Below are 27,112 nucleotides of genomic sequence, written 5' to 3' on the forward strand. Positions count from 1 at the left end.
ATTACTTAGAGCAATTACCTGCATCCCTTATTTATTTTATTTTATTCCTTTTTTTTTTCTTGAGATGGGGTCTCACTCTGTCACCCAGGCTGGAGTGCAGTGGTGCAATCATGGCTCACTACAGTCCCCATCTCTCGGGCTCAAGCAATCCTTCTACCTCAGCCTCCCAAGCAACTTGGACCATACTCAGCTAATTTGTTTTTACCTTTTTTGTAAGGACAGGGCCTCACTATGTTGCCCAGCTGATCTCAAATTTCTGGACTCAAGCAATCTTACCTTGGCCTCTCAAAGTGCTGGGATTACAGGTGTGAGTCGTCCCACGCAGATCCTCATTTTATGATACAACAGTGTGCCTTCAATTATACTAAGAGGGCCAGGTGTGGTGGCTCATGCCTGTAATCCCAGCACTTTGGGAGGCTGAGGCATGCAGATCACTTGACCTCACAAGTTGGAGACCAGCCTGGGCCACATGGCAAGACCCCATCTCTACAGAAAATATAAAAATTCCATCTCTACAAAAAATACAAAAATTATCCAGGTGTGGTAGCTTGTGCCTGTAGTCTCAGCTACTTGGGAGGCTGAGATGGGAGGATCACTTGTGCCTGGGAGGCAGAGGTTGCAATGGGCCAAGATCAGGTTACTGAACTCCAGCCAGGGCAACAGAGCAAGACTCTGCTTCAAACAAACAAAAAGACTATAGGCCGGGCACAGTGACTCATGCCTGTAATTCCAGCACTTTGGGAGGCCGAGGCAGGTGGATCACAAGGTCAGGAGTCCGAGACCAGCCTGGCCAACATGGTGAAACCTGGTCTCTACTAAAAATACAAAAAATTAGCCAGGCATGATGGTATGCACCTGTAATCCCAGCTACTCAGGAGGCTGAGGCAGGAGAATTGCTTGAACCCAGGAGGTGAAGGTTGCCGTGAGCAGAGATTGTGCCATTGCACTCCAGCCTGGGTGACAAGGTGAGACTCTGTCTCAAAAAAAAAAAAAAAAAAAGACTACAACTGCCCCCTCTTGCCTTTTGGCTGGGCAGAGTGGTTCACGCCTGTAATCCTAGCACTTTGGGAGGCTGAGGCAGGAGGATTGCTTGGACTCAGCAGTTTGAGACCAGCTTGGGCAACATAAGTGAGACCCCATCTCTATTTTTAATATTAAAAAAAAAATTAGCCGGTCATGATGGCATGCACCTGTAGTCCCAGCTATTCAGAAGGCTGAGGCAGGACAATTGCTTGAGACCAGGAGGCAGAGGTTGCAGTGAGCCAAGATTGCACCATTGCACTACACCCTGGGCAACAAGAGTGAAACCTTGTCTCAAAAAAAAAAAATTATACTAACAGGTACCATAAAAGTTCTCAAACAAAAGTAATGTTTTTTAATTGAAATAAGTAAACAATACAGTAATTTCAAGTTCTAAGAGGAGGTAACATAAAAATGTAGCATTTAAATAAAATTGAAATTCAGTAAGACTAAGAACCACTGGCTAGAATTACACTGGCTAGTTACTATAATCAAGCTACAACTATCATCTTTTGGGCTAGTTACTAAAATACTTACTTTGCTTCAAGTTGGATTGTTCTTTTCCTGTGATATACCAAAGCTGTAGGCTCTGCTGCCAAACCTTTAAGTTTTCCATGAAGACAGACTGCAGTTCTTCGGCTTCTCTTTATTGTCTCAATAAAGGCATCATATTCTTTTTTGATTGAAGTAAGAATGGATTTATATGCAGAGGCATGCTCTATTACCTGAAATATTATTTTTTTGCCTATGGTATTGATTTTTTTCTAGAAGAACATAGATTGAAAGTCTTACAAATAACATTTACAGATTTTTTTTTTTTTTAAAGAGATGGGGTTTCACCATATTGGTCAGGCTGGTCTCGAACTCCTGACCTTGTGATCCACCTGCCTTGGCCTCCCAAAGTGCTGGGATTACAGGCATGAGCCACTGTGCCCAGCCATTACAGATTATTTTTTTTTTTAATGAAACATGATTAGCAATTAGAAATCTGAAAACTTTACAGCAAGCTCAAACATAATTGGACACTAAAGGCAAAATTTACTAAATATGTGCTCTTTGTGGATGATTACAACAGATAATGCAGAGTTTAAATATTAGAGAAAAAAAAAGACCAGATTTTTGTTCTACTTGGTATGAACACATACATATGATTTCAGTTAAAACTAATACAAGTTCTAATTTTCCCAGTTCTGAATCTTTTAAATATAATTCTGTATCTTCTCTTACTCTCTCCAAATCTAGTCTCTAACTTCATTTAAACCTTAAAATCCTGGATTCTCTTCACCTCCTTATTTTTCAAACCAATCAGCTCCTATTGACTCATCAATATTCTCAATATCTAATTGCATTTCTATTCCCAGGATTTCATGTGCAACTGTAAAAAATCCCTCATCACTCTACATTCATGGCTTCAAATGGTGTTTCAGCACAAAAAAAATCTCTGGAAAGATAACAGAAGAAAACAGATACAGTGGGTGCCTGCAGAGGACAGGAGAAATAGAATCTGAGATGAGAAGGGCCAGACTTCCCATTATACAATCTCCTTTACTGGTTTATTTATTCATTTATTTCTTGTTAATCTTATATATGCATTACCCATGCAAAAATAAAGAAACACTTTTAAATAAGTCAAAAAATAAAAACAGAAAAGTTATAAATAATGTGTGGTTTCCAACTTCTGCACCTAAAGATTTCAGAAGGGATTGATGAATATGGAGAATAGACAGGATCAATCCCTAATTTTCCCTGAAAGCTGCAATTATGCTTTCTATTCCTGCTACATCTCTAGCCTCTGGTATCCCCCAATGGCTTTCTTTACCTAGGCAATATCTAGAAAAAGTTATCTAGGAAGGTATCCGGTCTATCGACAAATGATATAAAAAGATTATTGATCTCCTGGCACTTGCCAGGATATTTGAGGATATTTGAGTTGGTGATCCTGGTGGTCTTTTTGACATGACCATACTACCTAACCACCCAAATCAAGAACCTTTAACAAAATAGAGGTTATCAATCTGTGGACTTCCACAGATTGGAGCACATCAGAGGAGTGTGTGAAGTAGATGGCCAGGAGCAACAGGGTGCGCTCCAACAATCTAAGACAACTCAGATACATTAATGAGTAGATAATAAATATGCAGTGGTATCACGATCAGCTCCAAAGTCTGTTTGCTAGAAGAAACAGATTTCAGAAGAGCACTCATGGGAACCTTTAAGAATGCACAGAAAACACGCTAAAGTAGAAGATGCAAACTGACACACCACAGGTTGAATACAGTCGGCAATTTTGCTTAACCAACAAAATATTTTAAAATTTAGGAAACTTCATCCCAAAACCACATTTTCAGCTTCTCTTGAAAACTCTCTGAAAAATCTACCAACATGGAACCCCTATTCCTTAATGGCAATAATAGCTGGAGCTTTCAATTAAGTTGGTTTTTCATTTTACCACAATCCCCACCATTCCTTATTCTCTTATAGCCAGCCCACTTAACTCTTTTATATTACCTTGCTGGCTTCTACAGGCATTTAAGTTTGAGACCACTGCATTAAGGTTGCTATAAAATCCAAGAAAATAACCATAGCTATACTTACCAGGTACAGGGGTCTGAGGGAGAAGAGGAATGGTTTTCATTCCACCTCAGCTCCTTCATATGGATCTGAACTACCTGTACAATATGCTATAGGAACACAAAACATTAGCCGCTTTACAGAGTCCAGCTACCTCCATATCCCTGCCCCCTTTTACTTTTTTGGTAGAGACAGAGTCTTGCTATGTTGCCCAGGCTGGTCTCAAACTCTTGGCCTCAAGCGATTCTCCTACCAAGCCTCCCAAAGTTCTGAGATTACAGGCATGAACTACTGCAGCCAGCCCAATAAGTCATCCATTTCTAAAGAAGCTCATTCTTTGGAGCTTTGGTCTTCTTTGCTTACTAAGTTTTTGGCTCATCCTACAATCGACCCCCAACTCTTGTTATGAATCTCAAGACCTCCTTACTTTGATTCAGGTATGATTCTCCAGGTTAAACTATCTATCTTTGATTTTAAACACAATTTGGCATTTGTTCCCTGATTCCAAGTATCCAGATATGCAAGCTGAAACTTTTATCTTCTGCCCAACTAGTTCCTTCTAAGATGAAAGAAGATCAAAGAAGACAGTCATTATTCATTAACAATGTGCTAAAATAATGTGAAAATGAAAGAGGTAAATTATCTGTTATTAAGAAGTTAGAAGAACAGTTTCTCAAAGTATCAAATGATTTCCATTTCTAGATCCCCTCTCAGTCCTGAAAAACAGAATTCTTTACAATGTAAAATTTACAATTATGCAATGTGCAAGTAGCACAAATGGAATTTTTTTCTCCTAACTAGAAGAAAAGAAACATGGATTATAGATTTCAATATTTTCTATTTAACATTGTATGTTTTCTCTAGGAATTAAATTTACCAACAATACCTCCAAAATGACTTCACTATAACTACATTAATGTAAAGCAGACAGCTCTTCACGTAAGAAAAATACTGACAAGTGTTAGCACTTGGGCATGCAAAGATAAACACGTTACAGTTATGACTTTCTTTTGCTAATTTCACACAGGTAGAGTCACAGCATGACTCTTGATAGTTATAAAACCTATGCAATACATTACCTTTATTTAAACATTCATTCAATACATTCCTTAATAACTAAAACAAGAGCAGTATCATTGATCATAACAGCATATAAAATGAAACTAACCTGCTAATGTACCAATTCTAAAAGGCAGATTTTCTGTATGATGTAAAAGGAAGGAAAGACTCTGCCTCTCTATTTTATACTCCTATGGATACGTATCAACTTTCCTTATTCTACTGATAGGTATATATCACTATCTTATGCTCACTTTCCCTTAGTGTGAGGCATTAGGTTTTTATTTAGAGGAGAAATAAGGGTCATAGTGTGTAATGTTTAAAAATCAAACAAGGCCGGGTGCAGTGGCTCACGCCTATAATCCCAGCACTTTGGGAGGCCGAGGCAGTTGGATCACGATGTCAAGAGATCGAGACCATCCTGGTCAACATGGTGAAACCCCGTCTCTACTAAAAATACAAAAAATTAGCTGGGCATGGTGGCGTGTGCCTGTAGTCCCAGCTACACGGGAGACTGAGGCAGGAGAATTGCCTGAACCCAGGAGACGGAGGTTGCAGTGAGCCGAGATCGCGTCATTGCACTCCAGCCTGGGTAACAAGAGTGAAACTCCGTCTCAGGAAAAAAAAAAAAAAAAAAAAAAATCAAACAAAAGACAAAAGACTGAGTTTCTATTTTGCCAGTGGCTGTTTTTCTCAGAGACTAACAGTTTACTGAAGTCTTAAGGTAAGTACTTCCTCTGGCAAAAAGGAAAGATGCTGATTTCACTTATTTTACTGTCAGGGTATCTTCTAGGGATGGGGTGGGAAAAAAGAGTTGCATAAATAAATTAGGAGTGGTGGGAAAACCACAATTGTTTAGAAGGATAATAGGTATTTCTAAAACCTTAAAAAGCAAAATCAAATATGTTCCACAAAGTCACAGCATTTTGTAAGCTGATCTCCATATTTCCAACATTAAGTCCAGTCTAATTCCTTACAAACCATAACTAGATAGTTCTAGATAGACCTCCAATCTACAAGGAACTTCAATTTAATGCTAGATCAAATCTTAACCAATAATTTAATGATACCACAAACTCAAAATAACAAGGAAGTACCATGTTCCTACTTGCAGCCCAATTCCTAATAAATCAGATAGTCTCAGATGAAAAGGTCAAAATTATTATCAGAGGGTACATACAGTCAGGTAGTTGATCAAAAACTGAGAGTCTGGGCTAGGCGCTGGTAGTTCATGCCTGTAATCCCAGCACTTTGGGAGGCCAAGATAGAAGGATCACTTGAGGCCAGGAGTGCAAGACCAGCCTGAGCAACATAGAGATCTTCTCTCTACAGAAAATTTAAAAAATTAGTCAGGAGTGGTGGCCCAAGCCTGTAGTCGTAGCTATACAGCAGGCTGAGGCAGGAGGATCACTTGAGCCCAGGAGTTTGAGGTTGCAATGAGCTATGAGTGTGCCACTATACTCCAGCCTGGGTGATAGAGTGAAACTCTGTCTTTAAAAATATATATAAAGAAAACTTACAATCTGGTCTCAAGCTAAAATAAATGAAACACTCATTCACAGTCAGGAAACACAAATCTAGAATTGCATTTTTCCCATTCATGCCTTTCTGAGAAATTAGTTGAACTTCTCAAAATCGGCAAGTGGAATGTGATGATCACTCAAACAGTGGTGATACTAGGGCAGGAATGTTGGTTGTCAAGACAGATCATTGCTCTCTTCATGAAAACTTAATTGTCTTAAGAGCATTATTATACCTTGTCAAAAACATTTCGGTATATGATGTAATATTCATCAGCAGGTCTTTCCTCATTACAGCCCAGTCTTTCAGTTTCCGTGATTATGTATCTTTGCATACTTTCCAAAAATTCCTTGTCACTTCTGCAAATGATAGGTGGGAGAACTGCATGTTTTCTTATTTGATGGACCGACATAGGTGTCAATCCGCACTCTTGTTCACTGGAGAAAAGTTAAATCTTGACCTGCTCTTGCAACAAAGTCAAATCTTTGACAAGTCTGAAAGAAAACAAAGAGCAGCAATTAATATAATCATTTTTAATTAAGTCAAATATTGATCTAAAATGTATATTTATTTCAGAAAAAATTGCCCATCTGTCTCTGTGATAAATACTTCAACCTATGTATTAAAAGGTCTGTGCTATTTCACTGCTGCAACAGAAATACCAAACATCAGTCAAGTAAGAGCTCTTCTCTCCCGAACTATACACAGTTCCTCATATGTATCGTATAACTGATGGTCTCTTACGCTAATTCACGCTTTCTAATAGAAAGTTTGGTATTTTATATTTATTTGTGTCATGTGGGAAAACTAGTTTGTAAGCCTCTTCACACAAACAAGGTCAAATACTTTACGACCCCGGCGCTTATCTGGCCTAGTTTCATCCAGCACACGATAGCTATAAATAATAAACTTTGTTATAATTCTCATCTTTAATAGTAAAGTACCAAGCAAAAAGAGGTAAGGAGTTCTGCTAAAATTCATCCCTCAATGATGTCAAAAATAACAGTATTTTTCAGAGAATAGTTTTCAAGCAGCTGTATTATACTACTTTCAGTAAAGAATCATGAACGGCGGGAAGTGCGCGACGGCGGCCTGGCGGGGGCGAGCGTGCTGTGGGCCGGCCCCGCGCCACCTCAAGGCGCCTCTCTTTCGCCGGGACTGAATTCCAACGCCGGCGCTCTCGGCTTTGGGGACGCGACGGAGGAGCGGGTGGTCGCCCTCGCGGACGGTCCTCCCTGACCTCGGGCGGCGCTAGGGCGAGAAAGGGCGCGCCGAGGCTCGCGGGGACCACCAGCTCCCCGAACCCACTTAACCGCCCCTGCTCACAGGGCGCCGCCCCTCGGGAGGGGCCTAGGACGCCCCAGTGTGCAGAAGAGAAGCGGGATCAGGTTCACGCACTTTTTTTTTTTTTCAGACAGAGTATCGCTCTGTTACTCAGGCAGTATTGCAGTGGCGCAGTCTTGGCTAACTCCAACCTCCGCCTCCCGAGTTCAAGCTATTCTCCTGCCTCAGCCTCCGAAGTAGCTGGCACTACAGGCGCACGCCACCACGCCCGGCTAATTTTTTATATTTTAGTGGAGACGAAGGTTTCGCCATGTTTCCCAGGCTAGTCTCGAACTTCTAAGCTCAGGCAATCCGCCCGCCTTGGCTTCCCAAACGCCTGCTGGGATTACAGGCGTTAAGTCACCTTGCCGGACCGATCGTAACTGTTAGTCATTGGTAACCCACGCTTCCTGGAGTTGCATCCGGGGTCACCCAGCGGCGAAGCCCATACCATACGCCCTTACACACCACCTCAGTTCAGGCGAGAGGAGGTCACAGCCAGGAGCCAGGGGCCAGCTGATAACGTTGTACTTGATTCCATAGTCAAAGAAGGAGCTGGATGGTGTCCCATGCAGAGTGGCGTCCTCTGGGAGTGTGAACTCTGCCTTGACAGCTCCGCACAGCTACGTGGGGCAGAAGCCCCCCGACACCCAGTCGATGGTCCTCCTGAAGGAAAGCTATGTCATGAAGGATCCCTGCACCTCCGACAAGGAGATTCCTGGTTCTGGGCTCGAGCTGCAGTTTCTCCAGCAGGCTGCATGGCCAGTGTACTCAGAGTGATCCTGGAGTCTTAGAAGTCCCCGAGCATCTGCCACAGGGTGATGTGCACACAGGGGAGCTGTATCAACAGCCAGAGGGACCAGATGGGCCAGGGCAGGAGGAGCCTCTGCAGGGTGGTGTAGGGAGTGTCTGAGGCACATGGAGGAGCTCTCCGTCCAGAAGAAGCTGGGAAAGGAAGACTGGAAAGGAGTGCAGTTTATTCTACTCCAAGAGAGTATGCCTCCCTTGTGTCCAGGAGAACATTAGTGCTTTTCCTGCGGAAATTCGGCAGACTTGAAGAAAAGGAAAGCTCCGTCAGAGGCCCCCCAGCCGGCCGGGTTCTCGGATATAAGTGCGGCCAGGGCTGGATCATCCGGCAGCACCCTCCACAGAGCTCCTACGCCAGCCTGCACCGGGATGCTGCTAAGCTGGGAGCTGCCGTGCCGGCCTTGTTTCTTGACCATTGGGAGCAGCACTGCAGCTCAGGGGAGATGGAGCCCAGCTTGGAGCAGCCACAGGCCCAGGGAGCTATGCCGAGAAGGTAGTCCAAAGGCAGATGCCAGACCAGACACAGCCCAGAACCCGGCCAGTCACCCCTGCGTTCCCCTCAGGACCGAGACTTGAGTGAGTGCTACTCAGATGTGACTGAGAGGGATGCCCTCCTTCAGTGGGGCAGCTCCTAAGAGGCCACCAGCAGGTGCATGTGGGGGAAGACGCCATCCTGTGTTGAGGCCATGGAGCCCCAAAGGTGGCTGCAATGGTCTCTCTGTAAGGAAACTCACTGACAGCAGCTGACTGTTTGATAACATTGCCCGCATTCACATTGAAGCCATATATAACACCTAGCAAACAGAAATATGATCAATGAAGTAGCACAAAGATTACAGTATAATCATTTGTCTTCTTTATTCAGCATTCTACAGGACTTTATTCATATCAGAATCCACTGCCATGGCTCACATCCAGCTTACATAAGTAGCATTTTACTAGAGCTGTTTTTATTTATAGCACATTTTCTTTATATTTCTATAACTAAAAGCTTTTCAATCTCACTTATAATCTCTGTTTCATCCAATCTGCTTTCTACCACTACTTGCTGGTATGATGAGTGTGTTATATTTCCTCTGTAAAGGCAGCCTTTATAGGCATATTAACACATTTAAACCAAAATGAAATCAAGTAAGAATATAACCAAAGAAAATTAATGGATAGGCACCAAAAGACATGTAAAGGTTTATTCATAATATCTAAAACTTAAAAAAAATAAAGAACCAAATGTTCAACAAGAGTAGAATGGATTAATTCATGTAAAGAAATACTATATAAATGGTTTACAATAAAAACAGCAAACCATGGCTGGGTGCAGTGGCTCACGCCATGTTGGCCAGGCTGGTCTTGAACTCCTGACCTCAAGTGATCTGCCCGCCTTGGCCTCCCAAAGCGCTGGGATTACAGAGCTTGGCTCACGGCAACCTTTGCTTCCTGAATTCAAGCAAATCTCCTGCCTTCGCCTCCCAAGGAGCTGGAACTAGAGGCGTGGGCCACCACGTCTGACTAATTTTTTATAATTTTAGTAGAGATGGGGTTTCACCATGTTGGCCAGGCTGGTCTCGAACTCCTGGCCTCAAGTGCTCAGTCCACTTTGGCCTCCCAAAGTGGTGAAATTACTATCATGAGCCACTGCACTCGGCTGCTATTTTCACTATTATAAACAATGCCATGATAAATAAATGTCTAAGTCAATTGTATCATGTTCTGGCAATATAACTGATATCTAGTTATCTGAAATAACATATATAGCCTAAAAATACTGCCCATAGCCATATACTAGAAGAGGAGACACCAAAATATTTCCAAAGTTTAAAAGACCAGATTTATCTTCATGTTGATGAACTGGAGTCAATTTATAAGTTAATATAAAGTAGTTCCAGCAAGGGAATAACTCATAAATGAATCAAGTTTTCCTAAATGAGAAATAAATTTTTTATATTTTGTATTTTTAATTCCTTTATTCGGCCAGTATTTATTGTCAACAAAGAACCAGGCAGTGTTTCACAGCTAGGAATTCAGCAGTAAGATAGATAAGGTCCCTGGCTCCTTGGAGCTTATGATCTAGTAGGGGAAACAGACTATAAATAAATAATATAATTTCAAATAGTAAAAGAAAAAAGTTAAAGGGGGAAGAAACTGCTGTAATCATTAGTGAGGTGAGTAGTGACATTTGGATACCAGTGGCTTCCTACAGTATTACCCTTAGGATAAAATCCAAGTTCCTTTACCTGGCCTATTAGTGTCCTTCAGGAACCAATGACTCTTGTTCTCCAACCAAACTTACTCTCTCCATGGCCCTGTCCTTTGCCCTATATCCCCATCCCCACTCCCATGAACTTGCTCTCTTATCTTAGGATCTTACATAATTCTCTCCCCCTCCCTGCAGAACATCCTTCTATATTACCCCCAATCCCCAAAACACATACATACTACCACTTTGATTCACTTGGCTTTTAATCTTTCTTCAATTTCAGGAAAGCTGTCCTGGATTCCCTTAAAATTGGTCAGATGCCACTGCTATGTTCTCCATAATACTATGCACTTCCTCCATCATGGTATTATCTTTCCACCACACTGCCTTACAGACTTCCTGTTTATATTCTGTCTGTTAGGCTGTAAGCTTGACAAGATCAGGAAACAAAATGTTCTCATTCCCCATTATCCCTCCTCCGCCACATGCATTCAAGTGCATAATATGGTTCCTAGCAGAGCAGCACGCAAACACATATTTGCTGAATAATCAATAATCACTGAATAATAATCTAGTCTGTTCATAAGACACTGGACTTGTGGTACTCTCAAACCAGAACACAGCTAAGGTGATTGTTCCTTAGCATCTACAAAATGCCACTGAGTTACATAAACCAACTAAGATCATCATTCATTCATTCATTCATATTAGATATTTAGGGATACGGTGACAAGTCATAAGGGTTCCCAGTCAAACATTTCAGGTCTAGTAAATGAGCCACTTCTACAGAGCAGAAAAGGCAGTGTGACAGAGGTGAGCACAATGGACCACAGAAGGCCAGAGGGGCATCTCATTAGCCTGTGGAAGAGGGCAAGGAAACATCAGGGAAAACATCTAGTAAAACAAAATCTAGGGCAATGCTCAAGTTGTGCTGCATTTATTTACTCAGTATTTGGAGGACACTAATTGTTTGTCTGCCATTATTCTAGACACTGAGATACAGAACTGAATAAAACAAAGTCCCTAGTCTCATAGAGGTTACATTCAAGTAGAAACAGACAACACACAGGGAAAAATTAGGCCAGGCATGGTAGCTCACACCTGTAATCCCAGCACTTTGGAAAGCTGAGGCGGGCAAATCACTTGAGATTAGGAATTCAAGGTCAGCCTGGCCAACATGGCAAAACCCAGTCTCTATTAAACAATACAAAACTTAGCTGGGTGCAGTGGCTCACACCTGTAATCCCAGCTACTCAGGTGGCTGAGGTATGAGAATCGCTTGAACCAGGGAGGCGGAGGTTGCAGTTGGCTAAGATCGCACCACTGCACTCCAGCCTGGGTGACAGAGGAAGACTCTGTCTCAAAAAAAGAAAGAAAGAAAGAAAAAATATACAAAAATATAGTATGACTGATGAGGGTTAAGTTATACAAAGAAAAATAAAACGAGGTATGGGGGATAGAGAGTAAGAAAGGTGGGAGGGTACTGTTTTCTGTAAGGCAATAAGTCATGAAAGATGAAAGACCTCACTGGTAAGGTGACATTTCAGAAATCTGAAAATAGCAGGTCATGTAGATTCATGGGAGAAGAGTAGTTGAGGCAAAGAGTAGCCAGTCCAAAGGCCTTGGGGTAGGACAGCACATTTGAGGAACAGCAAGAGGACCCATGGGGCTAGAAGAGAATGAGAATGGGAGAGAAGAGATGAGACCAGAGAGGTACTGCCAGATTATGTAGGATGTAGGGCCTGGAGGGCAGAACTACTATCAGCCCATGGGGGACTTCCGTGCGGTTTAGTAAAACAGGTCCCTTTTTCTGGGCAGACTTGGCAAGAGGAGCAACACTGGACTGTGGCCTCTACTTGTTCCAGTGCTGGAGCAACAGCTTCACTTGTAGGAATTTAGGCTTTCCTCTGAGTGAGATACAAAGTCCTTCGAGGCCCGTGTGCAGAAGAGTGACAGCTGACTCACATTTTAAAGAATTGTTCTTGTTGCTCTGTGGAAAACAGATTATAGGATGCAAGGGTGAAAGCTGGAAGTACTGTTAGGAGGCTGCTGCAATAATCAAGGCAAAAGATGATGGTGGCTTGAATCAGGGTGTAACAATGGAGGTAGTGGGAAGGGTTCTGCACATATTTTGAAAATAAAGCCAAGATGTGCCGAGGTAGATAAGATGGGGGATATAAAAGAGCAGTCAAGGATGACCATGAAGTTTTTGGCCTCAGTGACTGGAGAAATGAAAACTGCCACATATAGATGGGAAGAGCAATTTCATGAGATTAAGAGTTTGGGGCCTGTCCATTAGAGATGCTGAGTAGATAGCTGGATATGTGAATATGAAGTTGAGGTAAGTGGTCTGAGTGACAGATAAGTTTATGAGTCATTTGCATATGAGGATACTTTAAAAGTTATTATACAATATGAGATAACCAAGAAAATGCTAACAAAGCAGAGGCCCGATGACTGGACTTTGGGGATACTTCATGGTTAGAGGTCTGGCAGATCAAGAGGCGGCAGCAAAAGAGCCTGGAAAAGAGCCTCCAGGGTGGCAGAAAAAGTGAAAGAGATGAAGTCAGGTAAAGAAAGGGTTTCAAAGGGAGATGATGAGCAACTGTATCAAATGCTGCTGTCAGATCAAATAAGATGAAATGACCATTGAATTTAGCAACATGGAGGTGGTTAGTGACCATTACAAGAGCTATCCCATCAGAATGCTGGGGACAGAAGCCCGACAGGAGTGTGTTCAGACAATGGAACGGGAAGACTGGAGACAATGTGTGCAAACTGCTCTAGGAAATTTTGTTGTAAAGGTAAAGACTAGTTGGCAGACTATGGGATGAAAAATGTTCCAAGAAGAAGAAACGATTAGATTCTTCAGAAATGCCAAAACGGGGGAAAGCATAAGTCAGGAAACTAAATTAGCTCGATTTACTGAAATGTAATGTGTTTAGATTAGGTTGTAAGGAAGGCAGAGGCTGAATGTCATTCTAAGAAATTTGTATTGTATCCTGAAGGTAAGATATTTTATTTTATTTTATTTATTTATTTTTCTGAGACGGAGTTTCGCTCGTTACCCAGGCTGGAGTGGAATGGCGCAATCTCGGATCACCGCAACCTCCGCCTCCTGGGTTCAGGCAATTCTCCTGCCTCAGCCTCCTGAGTAACTGGGATTACAGGCATGCGCCACCATGCCCAGCTAATTTTTTGTATTAGTAGAGACAGGGTTTCACCATGTTGACCAGGATGGTCTCGATCTCTTGACCTCGTGATCCACCCGCCTCGGCCTCCCAAAGTGCTGGGATTACAGGCTTGAGCCACCGCGCCCGGCCGAGATATTTTAAGTAGAATAATAACACACTCACTTTTACTTTTTAGAATGAGTATTTGGAGGCAATAGTCAAGGTGGGTTAGAAAGGAGGAAAGACTAGAGAATGGAGTTAGACACAGAACCCCTACAAGGGAAAATTAAGGTCTGAATTTGGGGATGGGGTCGCAGGAGGCAGAGGATGAAGAAATAAATACAGAAGACATTAAGAGGGTACATTAGAAAGAACTCTGGTTCGTGGAGTGCAGAAAGGACAGGGGCAACTTGCTTCTAACTGGCCTCCTTGCCGGAAAAGCACCCCATCCATACTCCAAAAACTTCCTCAGATCCAACACTTCCAATGCCCAAACTTGAAAATTCTGCAACGAAATAACTATTCTGCAAGTTTCTTTTCCGTACGGCTTCATATGAAAATCTGAAAACTCCTGAGATTTTCAACATATTAAAGCGTGTCACACTAAGGAGTGACACACCAGACCCAGACTCTTCCCTAGGCTGGGGCTGGGAGAGACTTGGCGGTTGAAAGCAGGGAGAGGCTACAGGCAAGAGAGGGCTGAACCCCCGCTTCCGAAGATTTCACATATTTTTCAGTTTGCCTGGAGCAGGCCACGCAGATTCCCTTTCCTTAGAAGCCCAGGGAGCGTCTGGTAGATCACTGATTCTGTATCCCTCATCGTTTCTATAAGTGGGTGAAGGACATCTTTCGTGCCCTGCACTCTTTGCCCGCCCCTTAACCTTTCCTCCTATTCACTTCCGGCCCGTTCCCACGCTCGGGAAATCGTTATTCCGCTTCATCCTCCCCCAGGTCCTCACCTGAATCCCTTTCTCCAAACACCGACTCCAGCGCTTAGAGATAGTACCTAGGGAATCTGGGAGGTGGAAGTGCATCTTGGGACTAGTAGTCCAAGGTAGAAGAAAGCAGTGGAAAACTACAATTCCCAGAATAAACTTCCATTTCCTCCCTCTTCCCCAATGAGGGCCCTCCTCGACCCACCTCCTTTTAAAGACTCTTTTAGCCACGTTGACTGTGCGAGAAAAGTCTTTTTAAAACATATTTTACATTGTTTAAACCTACCATTTTGGAAGCATTTCGAAGGCTAAAGTGAGAAATAAGCCCAGGCTAGGAAGAGGAGAAACAAGGTTTACGATCCAGTCTGGCACCGGGTTGGACAGTCGCTGAGACGGCAGTCAGGCATATGGTGTGGTTGCCTAAGGCGTAGGTCCTTCGGTGGGAGCTCTGGGAAACCCCGTGGGCCTGCGCGGCGTTCTTCCTTTTCTATCCGCCATCTGAGGTGAGTGTCTGCTCTTCGCATGCTCTTGGGCCGGCGCCGTTTGCCCCGTGCATTTGTGTCCTCTGACCTAACCCGTCTCTTCCTTTTCCTCAGCCTCAGGTGGGGCCGCCACCAAAATGCAGATTTTCGTGAAAACCCTTACGGGGAAGACCATCACCCTCGAGGTACGGGCCAGGTGGTCCTGAGGAAGCTAAGGTTCAAATAAGGTCCTGAGGTTGATTTTGGGACTGGTGCTGCTTTCCGAGCCTTAGACCATGATTCCGAACGAATTTGGGTTCTGAAATTTAAGCCCTGAAATGAGGATCTTTTGCTGAGCAAAAGCCTAGAGCTGGTTTTTGGTGCCCAGAGGCTGGGCCTCTCGCCCCTCAAGGGGTTCGGGCCAGTTAGCTAAAGCGGAGGGAGCTGCGCCTGCCAGGAGCGAGCACGTGTGGCCCTGCAGCCGCCGCCCGTCCTGGGTTGGGGAAATGAAGGTGCTCTCCGGGAGCAGACTTGGGAGGTTGCGCACTGGAGAGTAGCTTTCAGCCCTGCCGCCGGTTCGGTTCAGTGGTAATTACCAACTTCAATTAAACGAGTTCTGCTGTAGTTGCTTAATGTGTAACCAATCTACTTTCATTTTAACACTTACAGGTTGAACCCTCGGATACGATAGAAAATGTAAAGGCCAAGATCCAGGATAAGGAAGGTAAGTAATATTTTGTAGTTAAGAAAAATTAACCTGTGGAGACGTTAACCTACCTGAAGGCGCTAGACATGTCTGCTCTTGGTGAGGGGGGAAGGGGTCGGATTGACAAAGCTTAATACTTGTGGAATAACACAACAAACAAACGTTCATGATCCGGGAGCACAGTACCTAGATTGGAATCTTTGAGGTGTATTTCACTTGCGTGAATTCGGACACTTACTTATTTTGGGTGTGAGAGGGAGTCTGCTTTGTCCTCCAGGCTGGAGTGCAGTGGCGCGTCTCAGCTCACTGCAACTTCAGGCTCCCGAGTAGCGGGGTTTACAGGCGTGCACTACCACGCCCGGCTAATTTTTTGTATTTTTAGTAGAGACTGGGTTTCACCATGTTGACCAGGCTGTTCTCGAACTCCGGACCTCAAGTGATCTGCTCACCTCGGCCTCCCAAAGTGCTGGGATTACAGGCGTGAGGCGTGGCGCCCAGCCAAGTATTGGCATTAAGATTAAATGCACTAAAATGTAATGTGTAAAGATTGAGAACTATATCCTGTAGTAAGGGCTTATTATCAGCCGTTATTATCATGTATTTGATTGAGGGATGTTACCTTATAAATCTGGAGCACATCAGGCTTGGTGTGCTGCGACTTAATTTTTGTTGTTTTTTTTTCTCATTAGGAATTCCTCCTGATCAGCAAAGACTGATCTTTGCTGGCAAGCAACTGGAAGATGGACGTACTTTGTCTGACTACAACATTCAGAAGGTCTGTCTGGGGGAAGGAGCAGCCTCTTAAAATCTTATTTTAGAAATTTTTCATTCTACTTTTTTTGAGACTGGCTCTGGCTCTGTCACCCGGGTTGGAGTGAGTGGTGCAGTCACTTCAACCTTCACCTTTCAGGCTCAGGTGATCCTCACACCTCAGCCTCCTATAACTGGGGCTAATAGGCACATGCCTCCATGCATGCCTAGGCTGGTTTCAGACTTCTAGGCTAAAGTGATCTTCGCATGATGGCCTCCCAGTGCTGGGATTACAGATGTGTGCCACTGCCTGCGTTGTTTTCTGGACGTTTTGACACAAGTGGGGAGAATGGGATTAGATTAGCAATGGATTTTTAGGTGACTCCTATACTGATACCTGAAGCACTGCTATAGTTTCTCACATGTATTTTGCAAGTTGCATCCCATGGTGTAATTCAATGCATTCTTTAATCTCCCTATAAACTGTTAGTTAAGAATCAGATACTTTATTGGGATAGCGATGGCAAGATTCGATGGATGATGTTGGTGTGCCCATCTTAGTGCTATCATGAAAGTTTACTTCATTCTCTCTCCAATTAACAGGAGTCTACTCTTCATCTTGTGTTGAGACTTCGTGGTGGTGCTAAGAAAAGGAAGAAGAAGTCTTACACCACTCCCAAGAAGAATAAGCACAAGAGAAAGAAGGTTAAGCTGGCTGTCCTGAAATACTATAAGGTGAGCCAGTTAAAGTGATGGGCAGAATGTTAGCAAAGTCTTGCTTTATTTGGAAAACTTAATCTTTATAGTAACTTGTCAATATTTTCTTGGACTTAAGCATCCAGCATTATCCCACTTTTGTTTAAATGAAGTATTCTGGAAATGGGAAATTCAGACTTTCTGGGGTTTTTGTTTGATACTTGAAATCGCTTATGTAATAGGGCCCTGAGTTTAAAGTCAGGTCTGGGTTCAGGTCTTAGCTTCGTTTACCACTTGGAAAGCTGGCCTTTAATGTTCAAAAGTCCCAAGACTTCTGAATGTTTTCATTGTAGTAATAACTAGTGAGAATTTAGGGTGCTTTGGTTTATAAGCACTAAAACTACCAGTATTATATAGCTAAAAACTTAATTATTTTGAGTCAGTTAAATTAGACTTCAGAATGTGTTGTAAAATTTTCTTAAAGCAAATTTGTACTTTTCAGGTGGATGAGAATGGCAAAATCAGTCGCCTTCGTCGAGAGTGCCCTTCTGATGAATGTGGTGCTGGAGTGTTTATGGCAAGCCACTTTGACAGACATTATTGTGGCAAATGTTGTCTGACTTACTGCTTCAACAAACCAGAAGACAAGTAACTGAGTTAATAAACGACATGAACTAACATTTATTTTTGGATTTTATTGCAGTGCTATAAAGAATGATTTTTAAGCACCAAATTGATGGTCATGCCATTTCCTTTAGTAGTTCTGCTGTCACTGTGTGAGTGCTGCTTCTGGGGATTGTGTGACCCAGTGGTTCTGTATACCTGCCAGGTGCCAACTACTTGTAAAGGTCTGGATATTTTCAATTCTTAGTAACTTCTTAGGCTACCTATACTTTGGCAGACGTTTATTTAATGTAAGTTGTCTAAATAGAAGCTAGTTTGTATTTCTGTCCATTTCTTGACCTCAGCACAATAGACATTCCAGGGCTAGGTAATTCTTGTGGGGTCTGTCATGTGATGAGTTTTGTCCCTTTCCTGCACCCATTCAATGGCCAGTAGTGCCTATCTCCTATTTTCCTTTGAGAATCATTTTTTTGTGTGGTAAGTGTTCTGTTAAAGGCTAAAGTTCCCAACTCAAAAATGCATACTGGCTGGGAGTGGTAGCTCATGCCTGTAATCCCAAAGTTTTGGGAGGATCACTTGCATCCAGGTCCAGGAGTTACAGCCTGGGCACCATAGCAAGACCCCCATCTTCTGCAAAAAAAAAAAAAAAAAAAAAAAAAAAAAAAAAAAAAAAAAGCCAGGTGTGGTCCCACCTACTGAGGAGGCTGAGGTAAAAGGATCCCTTTGAGCCCAGGAGTTATAATGCACTGCACTTCAGCCTGGACAACAGCAAAACCCTGTTAAAAAAAAAAAAAATGCATCCTGAGGAGTCTCTGGGTGGTTTCAGTGGAAGGTTTGCTGTCTGTTGTACAACTCTTGGGAATTTAATGTTTATTCAGGATGGATCCCTATAATGGAATGATAACTTACTTGTACTGTTAACACTAAGAGTTTGGTTTCAAGCAGGATTTGGGTAGTGTATCTTTGAAGCTCAATTCAGGGAGAGGTGGTTCACTTGATAACACTTACTAAGGCATACACTTTAAAGAATCAAGTGATGTGTAAGTAATTGACAATTCCCTTTTACTATATTGCCAGTCTTTCCATTCAAGGATTTCTAGTGGGAGAAGTCCTTAAGTAAGATTTCCTATTTCTGTAGCACTTTTGACAATTTGTTCCAGTGTATAAATACATGTAGAACAACTTAGATACTTTTTGGCATTTCTACCTTCAATAAAGCAACACATTGAGTTATTTACATTTTTAATGTAACTTTAAAATCCTGGATCCCAAGAAGTCTTGGCTTGAATGTGCTTTTCTTCATAACAAACAATTATATCTCCTACTTTAAATTCTATATTTTCTTCATCTAAACTGAGACCACAATCCATTCCAGTTTTGACAATTGAAATGTCATCTTTATGGTGTTTCAGTGAGGTTAATGAGCCTTAAAAAAAATAATTTAAGGTTAGTATATTCAATAAATGACAAGGACCTACTAAACATTACGTTGTATAGTGTTACCAGAAAATTACTCTGAAATTCTTAATTTTATGGTCCCCTCATGTTAGATGATGGGACTAAATACCAGGGGAACCCCCTCAAATATCCTAAATCTATTTCAAAGGTAGATGCCAACTTTTTTCTGAGGACAGGATGGTACTCAGGACTTGAATGGGTAAAACCAACATAAACATCTCAGGCAAAGGGAGCCCATCAACTGTAGACAAGTTAGGAGTTACAGCAATAAATGACCCGAACTGAGATGGACGTGAAAGATGAACAGATTTCAGACGGTTATATGGTCAACAGGTTTTGGTGACTGGATATACTATTATAGAAGGAGATGATGTTGCTTACCCTTCCAAATTACATGTCCATTACGGGTTAATTTAAAATTTTTTTGTTTTTCTAACTGTCCTTTTTGGACTCTGCAGCCAGCCACAGGAACTTTTTTCTTCCCTTCTGTTACAGAGAAAATAGCTAGTATAGACGCCTCACCTTTAGGAATAAGAAAACATTAATGTGCAGAAAACTAAGAGTCTGAGAAATGTGCAATTTCTGACATTCTGTAGTGTAAGGATTAAAGGTACGACCAAAATCCAAATTCATGCATAGAAAATAGTCTGGGTTTCTTTAACTCCAACTTTATTTTCCTCACCAATATTAAGAATACAAAGGCATGAAACTCTTCAGCTATCCTTTTTTTTTTTTTTCTGAGATGGAGTCTCACTCTGTCATCCAGGCTGGAGTGCAGTGGCATTATCTCGGCTCACTGCAACCTCCACCTCCAGGGTTCAAGCAATTCTCAAGCGTCAGCCTCCCGAGTAGCTGGGATTACAGGCACCCACAACCACGTCCAGCTAATTTTTGTATTTTTAGTAGAGACAGGTTTCACCAGGTTGGCCAGGCTGGTCTCAAACTCCTGACCTCAAGTGATCCACCACCTCAGCCTCTCAAAGTGCTGGGATTACAGGTATGAGCCACTGTATCCGGCCAACTTTGCCTATATCTTGTCTATTCCATGAAAACCTTGTTTTAAGCTTTCCTTCAATATATTTTCTAGAGTAGATTATCATTATTTGATTTCTCTTTTTAATTATCCTTTAAAAAATTTTTTTTACAGATGGGTCACCCAGGCTGGAGTGCAGTGGCACAATCATAGCTCAATGTACCCTCAAGCTCCTGGGCTCAAGCAATCCTCCTGGATAGCTAAGACTTCAGGTGTATGCCACCATGCCCAACTAATTTTTTTTAGCTTTTTTGTTTTGGAGGCTGGTCTTGAATTCTTGGCCTCAGGCGGTGCTCCTACCTCAGCCTCCAGAAGTGCTGGGATGACACATGTGAGCCACTGTGCCTGGCCTCGTTTTTCCATCTTGCCATAAGTAATTTATATCTACTTAGGAGTACTAATTTTGAGTCTGGTTTTCTGCCCCCTCGCCCCCCTCAGATGGAGTTTCCTTCTTGTGGCTGAGGCTGTAGTGCAATGGCGACATCTTGGCTCACTGCAACCTCGTCTCCAGGGTTCAAGCGATTCTCCTGCCTCAATCTCCTGAGTAGCTGGGATTACAGGCATGCACCACCATGCCTGACTAATTTTGTATTTTTAGTGGAGACAAGGTTTCTCCATGTTGGACAGGCTGGTCTCAAACTCCCAACCTCAGGTGATCTGCCCACCTTGGCCTCCCAAAGTGCTGAGATTACAGGTGTGAGCCACCATGCCCGGCTGAGTCTGTTTCTTTCACTGACTAAAAATTAAAACAAATTCCAATAATGAAGTAACACACACTACAATGAACCAAATTTCTAGGGTGCTATTTGTTAGTGTTATCTGACTGGTGTGTTTGCTTAATCCTAGAAGCCCACATATGACTCAGTTTTCCAAATTGCTCTTAGCACAAGAACATAAAAATGTACAATCATGTTGAGCAGTTCAGAAAAACCTAAAATAATCTGTCACGTAGACCAAAAATGCAGAATCAAATCTCATTGGAAACACTGGACAAATCCAAATTAAGGTACATTCTATAAAATAGCTGGCCAATATGCTTCAAAATGTCAAGGTCAAAAAAGAAAAAAATTGGCCAGGTATGGTGGCTCACACCTGTAATCCGAGCATTTTGAAGGGCCAAGGCGGGCAGATCATGAGGTCAGGAGTCTGAGACCATCCTGGCCAACATGGTGAAATCCCGTGTCTACTAAAAATGCAAACAAAAAAAATTAGCTGGGCATGGTGGCACATGTCTGTAATCCTAGCTAATTGGGAAGCTAAGGCAGGAGAATGGCTTGAACCCAGGAGGCAGAGGTTGCAGTGAGCTGAGATTGCACCACTGCACTCCAGCCTGGCTAAGACTCTATCTCAAAGGCAAAAATTGAAGAACTGTTCCAGATTAAATGGAACTAGAGAGAGATGACAACATGGATGTATTATAATCCATGATCCTAGACTAGGGGAAAAAAGTATATTGTTGGGACAATGGACAAAATGTGAATATGGACTGTATATTAGATAATAGCATTGTATAAATAAATGTTAAATTTCCTGAGTTTGATCAGTTCTATCGTTTTATAAGATAGTATCCTTATGCTAAGCAGATGTACATATTTAGAGGAAAATGGGCACAATATCTCAAATATTCTCAAATGGTCCAGGGGAAAAAAATTGTGTGTATGTGGAGCAGGACAAAAATGAGGCAAATAGAACAAAATGTAAACAACTGGTGAATTAAATGAAAGATACACAGGAGTTCCTTGTATTTCTCTTGCAATTTTTTCTGGAAATTTAAAACTGTTAGGGCCAGGTGCAGTGGCTCACACCTGTAATCCCAGCACTTTGGGAGGCTGAGGCAGGCAGATCACCCAAGGTCAGGAGTTCAAGACCAGCCTGGCCAACGTGGTGAAACATTGTTTCTACTAAAAATACAAAAATTAGCCAGGTGTGGTGGTTGGCGCCTGTAATCCCAGCTATTTTGGGAGGCTGAGGCAGGAGAATTGCTTGAACCCAGGAGGCGGAGGCTGCAGTGAGTTGAGATTGTGCCATTGCTCTCCAGCCTGGGCAACAAGAGCAAAACTCCATCTTAAAAGAAAAAAAAAACGTTAAAAGTTAACAACAAAAATATCTTAATGGGGAGGAAAAAAGAACAGATAAATTTTAAATAAACTCAGTCTTTGGCCACGATATGCTAAAAATGGTATTTTTAAATATTACATATGTATTTTTCTTTTTTTTTGAGATGGAGTCTCGCTCTGTCGCCCAGGCTGGAGTGCAGTGGCATGACCTTCACCTCCCAGCTTCTAGCAATTCTGCCTCAGCCTCCTGAGCAGCTGGGATTATAGGTGCGTGCCACCACGCCTGGCTAATTTTTGTATTTTTAGTAGAGATGGGGTTTCACCATGTTGGTCAGGCTGGTCTCAAACTCCTGACCTGGTGATCCGTCTGCCTTGGCCTCCCAAAGTGCTGGGATTACAAGCATGAGCCACCAGACCCAGCCATGTTTAATATTTAATATTTAAATGTAAAATTTCCTCTTATGGTAGACTTCTCTGCCAGCCTCATGACAAAGTCAACAGCTCTTTCCATGACATTGTTCATAATCTTTATGCCTTCCATCATAACGTAATCTGTATTATAATTATTTGTTCATATCTAAACTTGAGGGCAAGTTCTTAATTCCTTATTTGCCTTTGTATCCTCAAAGCATAGGCACAATGTGTTACACAGGGCAGGTGTTTACATAAGAAGTTACAGTGGATTCTCATGGTAGTCATTTTTTTCTAGAACACAGGATATATCTTTCAACATTGAAAACATTTCCTCTAAACTTTGCTTTCAAGTGCTATTTATAGCACCTAAGATACCAATTTTTAAAGGTAACATTCAGTGATCACTCACCTACTGGGTGCTCTTCCACAGCACAGGGTAATCTACTGCTCAGTTCTTCTTGCAAATCTTCAACAAGATGGTAAATTATTTTGTGAAGTTTAATTTTAACTCCTTTTTTTGCAGCTGACTGTTGGATAACATTGCCCGCATTCACATTAAAGCCATATATAACACCTAGCAAAGAGAAATATGATCAATGAAGTAGCATAAAGATTATATTATAATCATTTATTTGTCTTTCAAGCAGAAACTTGAATCTAAACTGTTTTATTTTCTAAATTAAACTAAAATAGCAATTAGAGGCCAGGCACAGTAGCTCACACCTGTAATCCCAGCACTTTGGGAGGCCGAGGCGGGGGGGATCACCTGAGGTCAGGAGTTCGAGACCAGCCTGGCCAATGTGGTGAAACCCGTCTCTACTAACAATACAAAATTAGCCAGGCGTGGTGGTGGGCGCTTGTAATTCCAGCTACTTGGGAGGCTGAGGCAGGAGAATCACTTGAACCTGGGAGGCTGAGAGGTTCCAGTGAGCTAAGATGACGCCATTGAACTCCAGCCTGGACAAAAAGAGCAAAACCCCATCAAAAAAAAAAAAAAAAAAAAAAAGCAATTAGAGGAGATAAGGTCTATGATATTTTTCTCACCAAAACTAGTTAATCTTCCAATTGCTGAAAGAATTTTATAAATTGTATTGTGGCTTGTTTAACAAAGAAAATTTCTTTTTAATTTTAAATTCATTTAAGGAACAGTAAGTGCTTATAACATGTAAGACAGTATGCTAGCAAAATTTTATTTTTATACCAGAGAAATAAGAACACCAAAAATGACCAGGGCTGAAATATGCTTCATTCTAATAACAATTACATTATTAAATTATAATCTTGTTGTCTACCATTATTGTGGTTTGTACTCAGAGATTCAGATGGCCAAAAGATGCTCAAAAATTGTGACTTACAGGGGTGCAGGGAAAGACAGTGACTTAATTGGTAAAGTTCAAGAGTTATTTTTAGAAGCTAGTTTCATGGAGCTGACCATTTTACCAAAAAAACAAGTAATGTATTTAACTGTAAATACTCTGGGAGAAAAAAAAGCAAAACACTCTTGCCTTAAACAAAATGAATGAAAAAAATTAACCCAAATAGTTCAATCAAGAGAAAAACACAATCACCTTGAAAGTCCTATCATTAAGAAGTCATTCTTAATGGTAGGCCAGGCATAGTGGCTCACACCTATAATTCCAGCACTTTGGAAGGCCGAGGTGGGTGGATCACCTGAGTGAGGTCAGAAGTTTGAGATCAGCCTGACTAACATGATGAAACCCCGTCTCTACTAAAAATACAAAAGTTAGCCAGGTGTGGTAGCAGATGCCTGTAATCCCAGCTACTAGGGAGGCTGGGGCAGGAGAATTGCTTGAACCTGGGAAGCATACGTGGCAGTGAGCCAAAATCATACCATTGCACTTCAGCCTGGGTGACAAAAGAAAAATTCCATCTCAAGAAAAAAAAGAAGTCATTCAATTGGCCGGGTACAATGGCTCATGCCTATACTCCAAGTACTTTGGGAGGCCAAGGCAGATGGACCACCTAGGTCAGGAGTTCAAGACCAGCCTGGCCAACATAGTGAAACCGTCTCTACCAATAAAAAATTAGCCAGGCATGGTGGCGCACACCTGTAATCCCAGCTACTTGGTGGAGACTAAGGCAGGAGAATCCCTTGAACCTGGGAGGCAGAAGTTGCAGTGAGCTGAGATCATGCCACTGCACTCCAGCCTGGGTGACAGAGTGAGACTCTGTCACAAAAAAAAAAAAAGTCATTCAATACACTGTCTACATTACAGCATAGTGCTAGGCCAGTCAGTGCCTACCAAATACTTTCAATCAGTTAGATGTCACCTCTATCCTTTTCAGTACTAGAGGTGACATCTAACTCTAATCAAGTCAGGATTCAAAGAATATCTTTCCTAAATGATTCATAATCACTCAACAATGTTGTTGTTTTACTAGGTGTTCGACCATTTAACGGTCATGAGTCCCCCTTTTCATGTATCATAAGTTCAACTAATAAAGACAGTTCCTTGCCTTCTAGGCCTGTAAAGCTAAAAGGACCTTTTGCTCTAAAAAGATATGACGTTTGAAGTTATCAATTACTAAAGATAGGTAGCCAAAAGTAAAAGGTGAAGGAAAGAACCAAATAGGCTGATTACTGTGTTAGGAACATTCAGAAGTCTAATGAAAGACAGGAGAATCAACCTTGGGATGGTAAAGAATGAGGAGGAGTAGGGAGAGGGGGCAGTAATGGTACTTTAAAAAAACAAAAGATAGAGAAACAAACAAACAAAAAAGGAGAAACATGACCAGGTCTTGAAATAGTTCCCCCAAATTGCAATACAACCACAACAAATGGAGCTATGGCCACAATACTGCACATCCTATTCGTTTCAACTACTAGTTGGGACTGGACTATAGCAGGAAGGGTGATGCTGATGGGAGTAAATGTCAGGTGTGACAAGCCAAGCAACAACACGGAAGCAGATGGTTCAGTGTTATTTGGAGAACAGAGATCAACAAGAAGAAATGGAATCCTTACCATAAAATGTTTCAGCAAGGTTAACATCATTTGCACTTATATCACCCACTCCAAAATGTATTAATTCTAGTTCACATTCATGTGAAGCATCATAGGTATCTATAATGTTCAAAATGGCCTCAACAGAACCATCAACATCACCTAAATAAAGAAAAAGTTTACAATTGTTGGGTCTTAAGAATTAGACATCAGCAGACATAAAAATGACAATAATCTATTTAAAGCCATGATAGGAATGTCATTTACCACTAAATCCCCTTTTATTTAGGCTTAAGCATTACAAATACTTACTTGACTTAATAGCATATAATCAGCCAAACATACATTTACAACAAAATCAGCAAGAAATATGTTGACTAAGAAAATCTCTTCTAAAATATTGAAATAATTTTCATGTAAATGTAAAGGTCCAAACTAATCATGAGAATTAAAAAAACACATATTCAAAGAATGAACTGTAAAGTAAAATCTTTAAAAAGATACCTTTAATAATCACAGGAAGTACATTTGAATCTCTTTCCCTTTTCTCTTTTGCCCTTAAGAATGCCTGTCCTTTTCTTTCTAAATATTTTAGATATGCTCTCTCCTTCCACTGCATATTGCCATACTTCTCACGGGCTTTCCAATGTGCTTCTTGGTGTTCCTTTCGCTTTTCTTCTATTATTTTCATATTCTCTTGACTTTTCTCCTGTTCTTGTTCATACTTTCTCCAGTCAACAACTTCACGTGCCCTTTGCTTTATAGGGGAAAAACGCATTATTTAATGAAATAGATACCAGTAACTGCTAGATTAAAGCCTTTATGTTTTCCCCCATTAGGAAATTAGCTTAACTCATGTAAGAAACGACTTTTATAAGTTTTAAGAAACATGTAAAATTTTGAGAGCTTTGAAATGATTTAAAAATCTTATCCCCTACCAAAATTCTATAGTCTAAGGCTAACATAGCACAACTTGACCCCCACACCCCTTATAATCTAAATTATTTGTTAACATTAATACACATATTTGGTATAACACTGTAAATTGACATTTAAAATCATTATATCTAATATATAGGAATTAAGCTTGATATACCTCAGATTCAACTTCAAGAATTTCTTCTCCTGCAGAAGGAAGGTTTCTCCAGCCTATAATTCCCACTGGCATGCTGGGATAGGCCTCATCGATTGTTTTTCCATTTTCATCAAACATTAAGCGAACTTTTGCCCAACTTTTTCCAGCAACCAGAACAGAGCCTTTTCTTAAAGTCCCTCTTTGAATTATAGCTGTAGTAACAGGACTAAATCAAAATAAAAGTATATTTTTAATGTCATAATTAGGATG

The 27,112-nt window shown here is 41.6% G+C and overlaps 3 protein-coding genes across 16 annotated transcripts in view; 1 reads left to right on the forward strand and 2 right to left on the reverse strand.

Moving 5' to 3' along the window:
- The window catches only part of CLHC1 (clathrin heavy chain linker domain containing 1), a 68,471-nt gene extending 53,770 nt beyond the window's left edge, over positions 1-14,701 (reverse strand). For 4 of the 10 annotated variants that reach the window (XM_064364105.1, XM_064364103.1, XM_064364104.1 and 1 more), the window contains exons 1-4: positions 14,628-14,685; positions 7,966-9,095; positions 6,407-6,665; positions 1,558-1,745 (exon numbers count right to left, since the gene is read on the reverse strand). In XM_064364105.1, coding sequence (XP_064220175.1) covers positions 1,558-1,745; positions 6,407-6,583 — 365 coding nt within the window. In that variant the 5' untranslated portion in view covers positions 6,584-6,665; positions 7,966-9,095; positions 14,628-14,685. Of the gene's footprint in view, positions 1-1,557; positions 1,746-6,406; positions 6,666-7,858; positions 7,917-7,962; positions 9,096-14,627 lie in introns of those variants that run through there. The other 6 variants (XM_064364107.1, XM_064364106.1, XM_012477152.2 and 3 more) reach the window with 5 other exon arrangements.
- A 337-nt stretch (positions 14,702-15,038) lies between these two features.
- Positions 15,039-17,896, forward strand: RPS27A (ribosomal protein S27a). Its single transcript, XM_012477150.3, has 6 exons — positions 15,039-15,106; positions 15,200-15,270; positions 15,734-15,788; positions 16,460-16,545; positions 17,124-17,255; positions 17,719-17,896. Exons 2-6 carry the CDS (start codon positions 15,223-15,225, stop codon positions 17,866-17,868), a joined length of 471 nt encoding a protein of 156 aa, XP_012332573.1. The 5' UTR covers positions 15,039-15,106; positions 15,200-15,222; the 3' UTR covers positions 17,869-17,896.
- A 1,169-nt stretch (positions 17,897-19,065) lies between these two features.
- The window catches only part of MTIF2 (mitochondrial translational initiation factor 2), a 36,309-nt gene continuing 28,262 nt past the window's right edge, over positions 19,066-27,112 (reverse strand). For 4 of the 5 annotated variants that reach the window (XM_012477144.3, XM_012477146.3, XM_064364116.1 and 1 more), the window contains 6 exons: positions 26,864-27,068; positions 26,272-26,524; positions 25,789-25,929; positions 23,212-23,376; positions 19,680-19,820; positions 19,066-19,266 (listed from right to left, as the gene is read on the reverse strand). In XM_012477144.3, coding sequence (XP_012332567.2) covers positions 19,094-19,266; positions 19,680-19,820; positions 23,212-23,376; positions 25,789-25,929; positions 26,272-26,524; positions 26,864-27,068 — 1,078 coding nt within the window. In that variant the 3' untranslated portion in view covers positions 19,066-19,093. The remainder of the gene's footprint in view (positions 19,267-19,679; positions 19,821-23,211; positions 23,377-25,788; positions 25,930-26,271; positions 26,525-26,863; positions 27,069-27,112) is intronic. The other variant, XM_012477147.3, reaches the window with a different exon arrangement.

Source organism: Aotus nancymaae, unplaced genomic scaffold, assembly GCF_030222135.1.
Source record: "Aotus nancymaae isolate 86718 unplaced genomic scaffold, 86718_ANA_hifiasm-v0.15.2.pri h1tg000057l, whole genome shotgun sequence".
Classification (NCBI taxonomy): Eukaryota; Metazoa; Chordata; class Mammalia; order Primates; family Aotidae; genus Aotus; species Aotus nancymaae.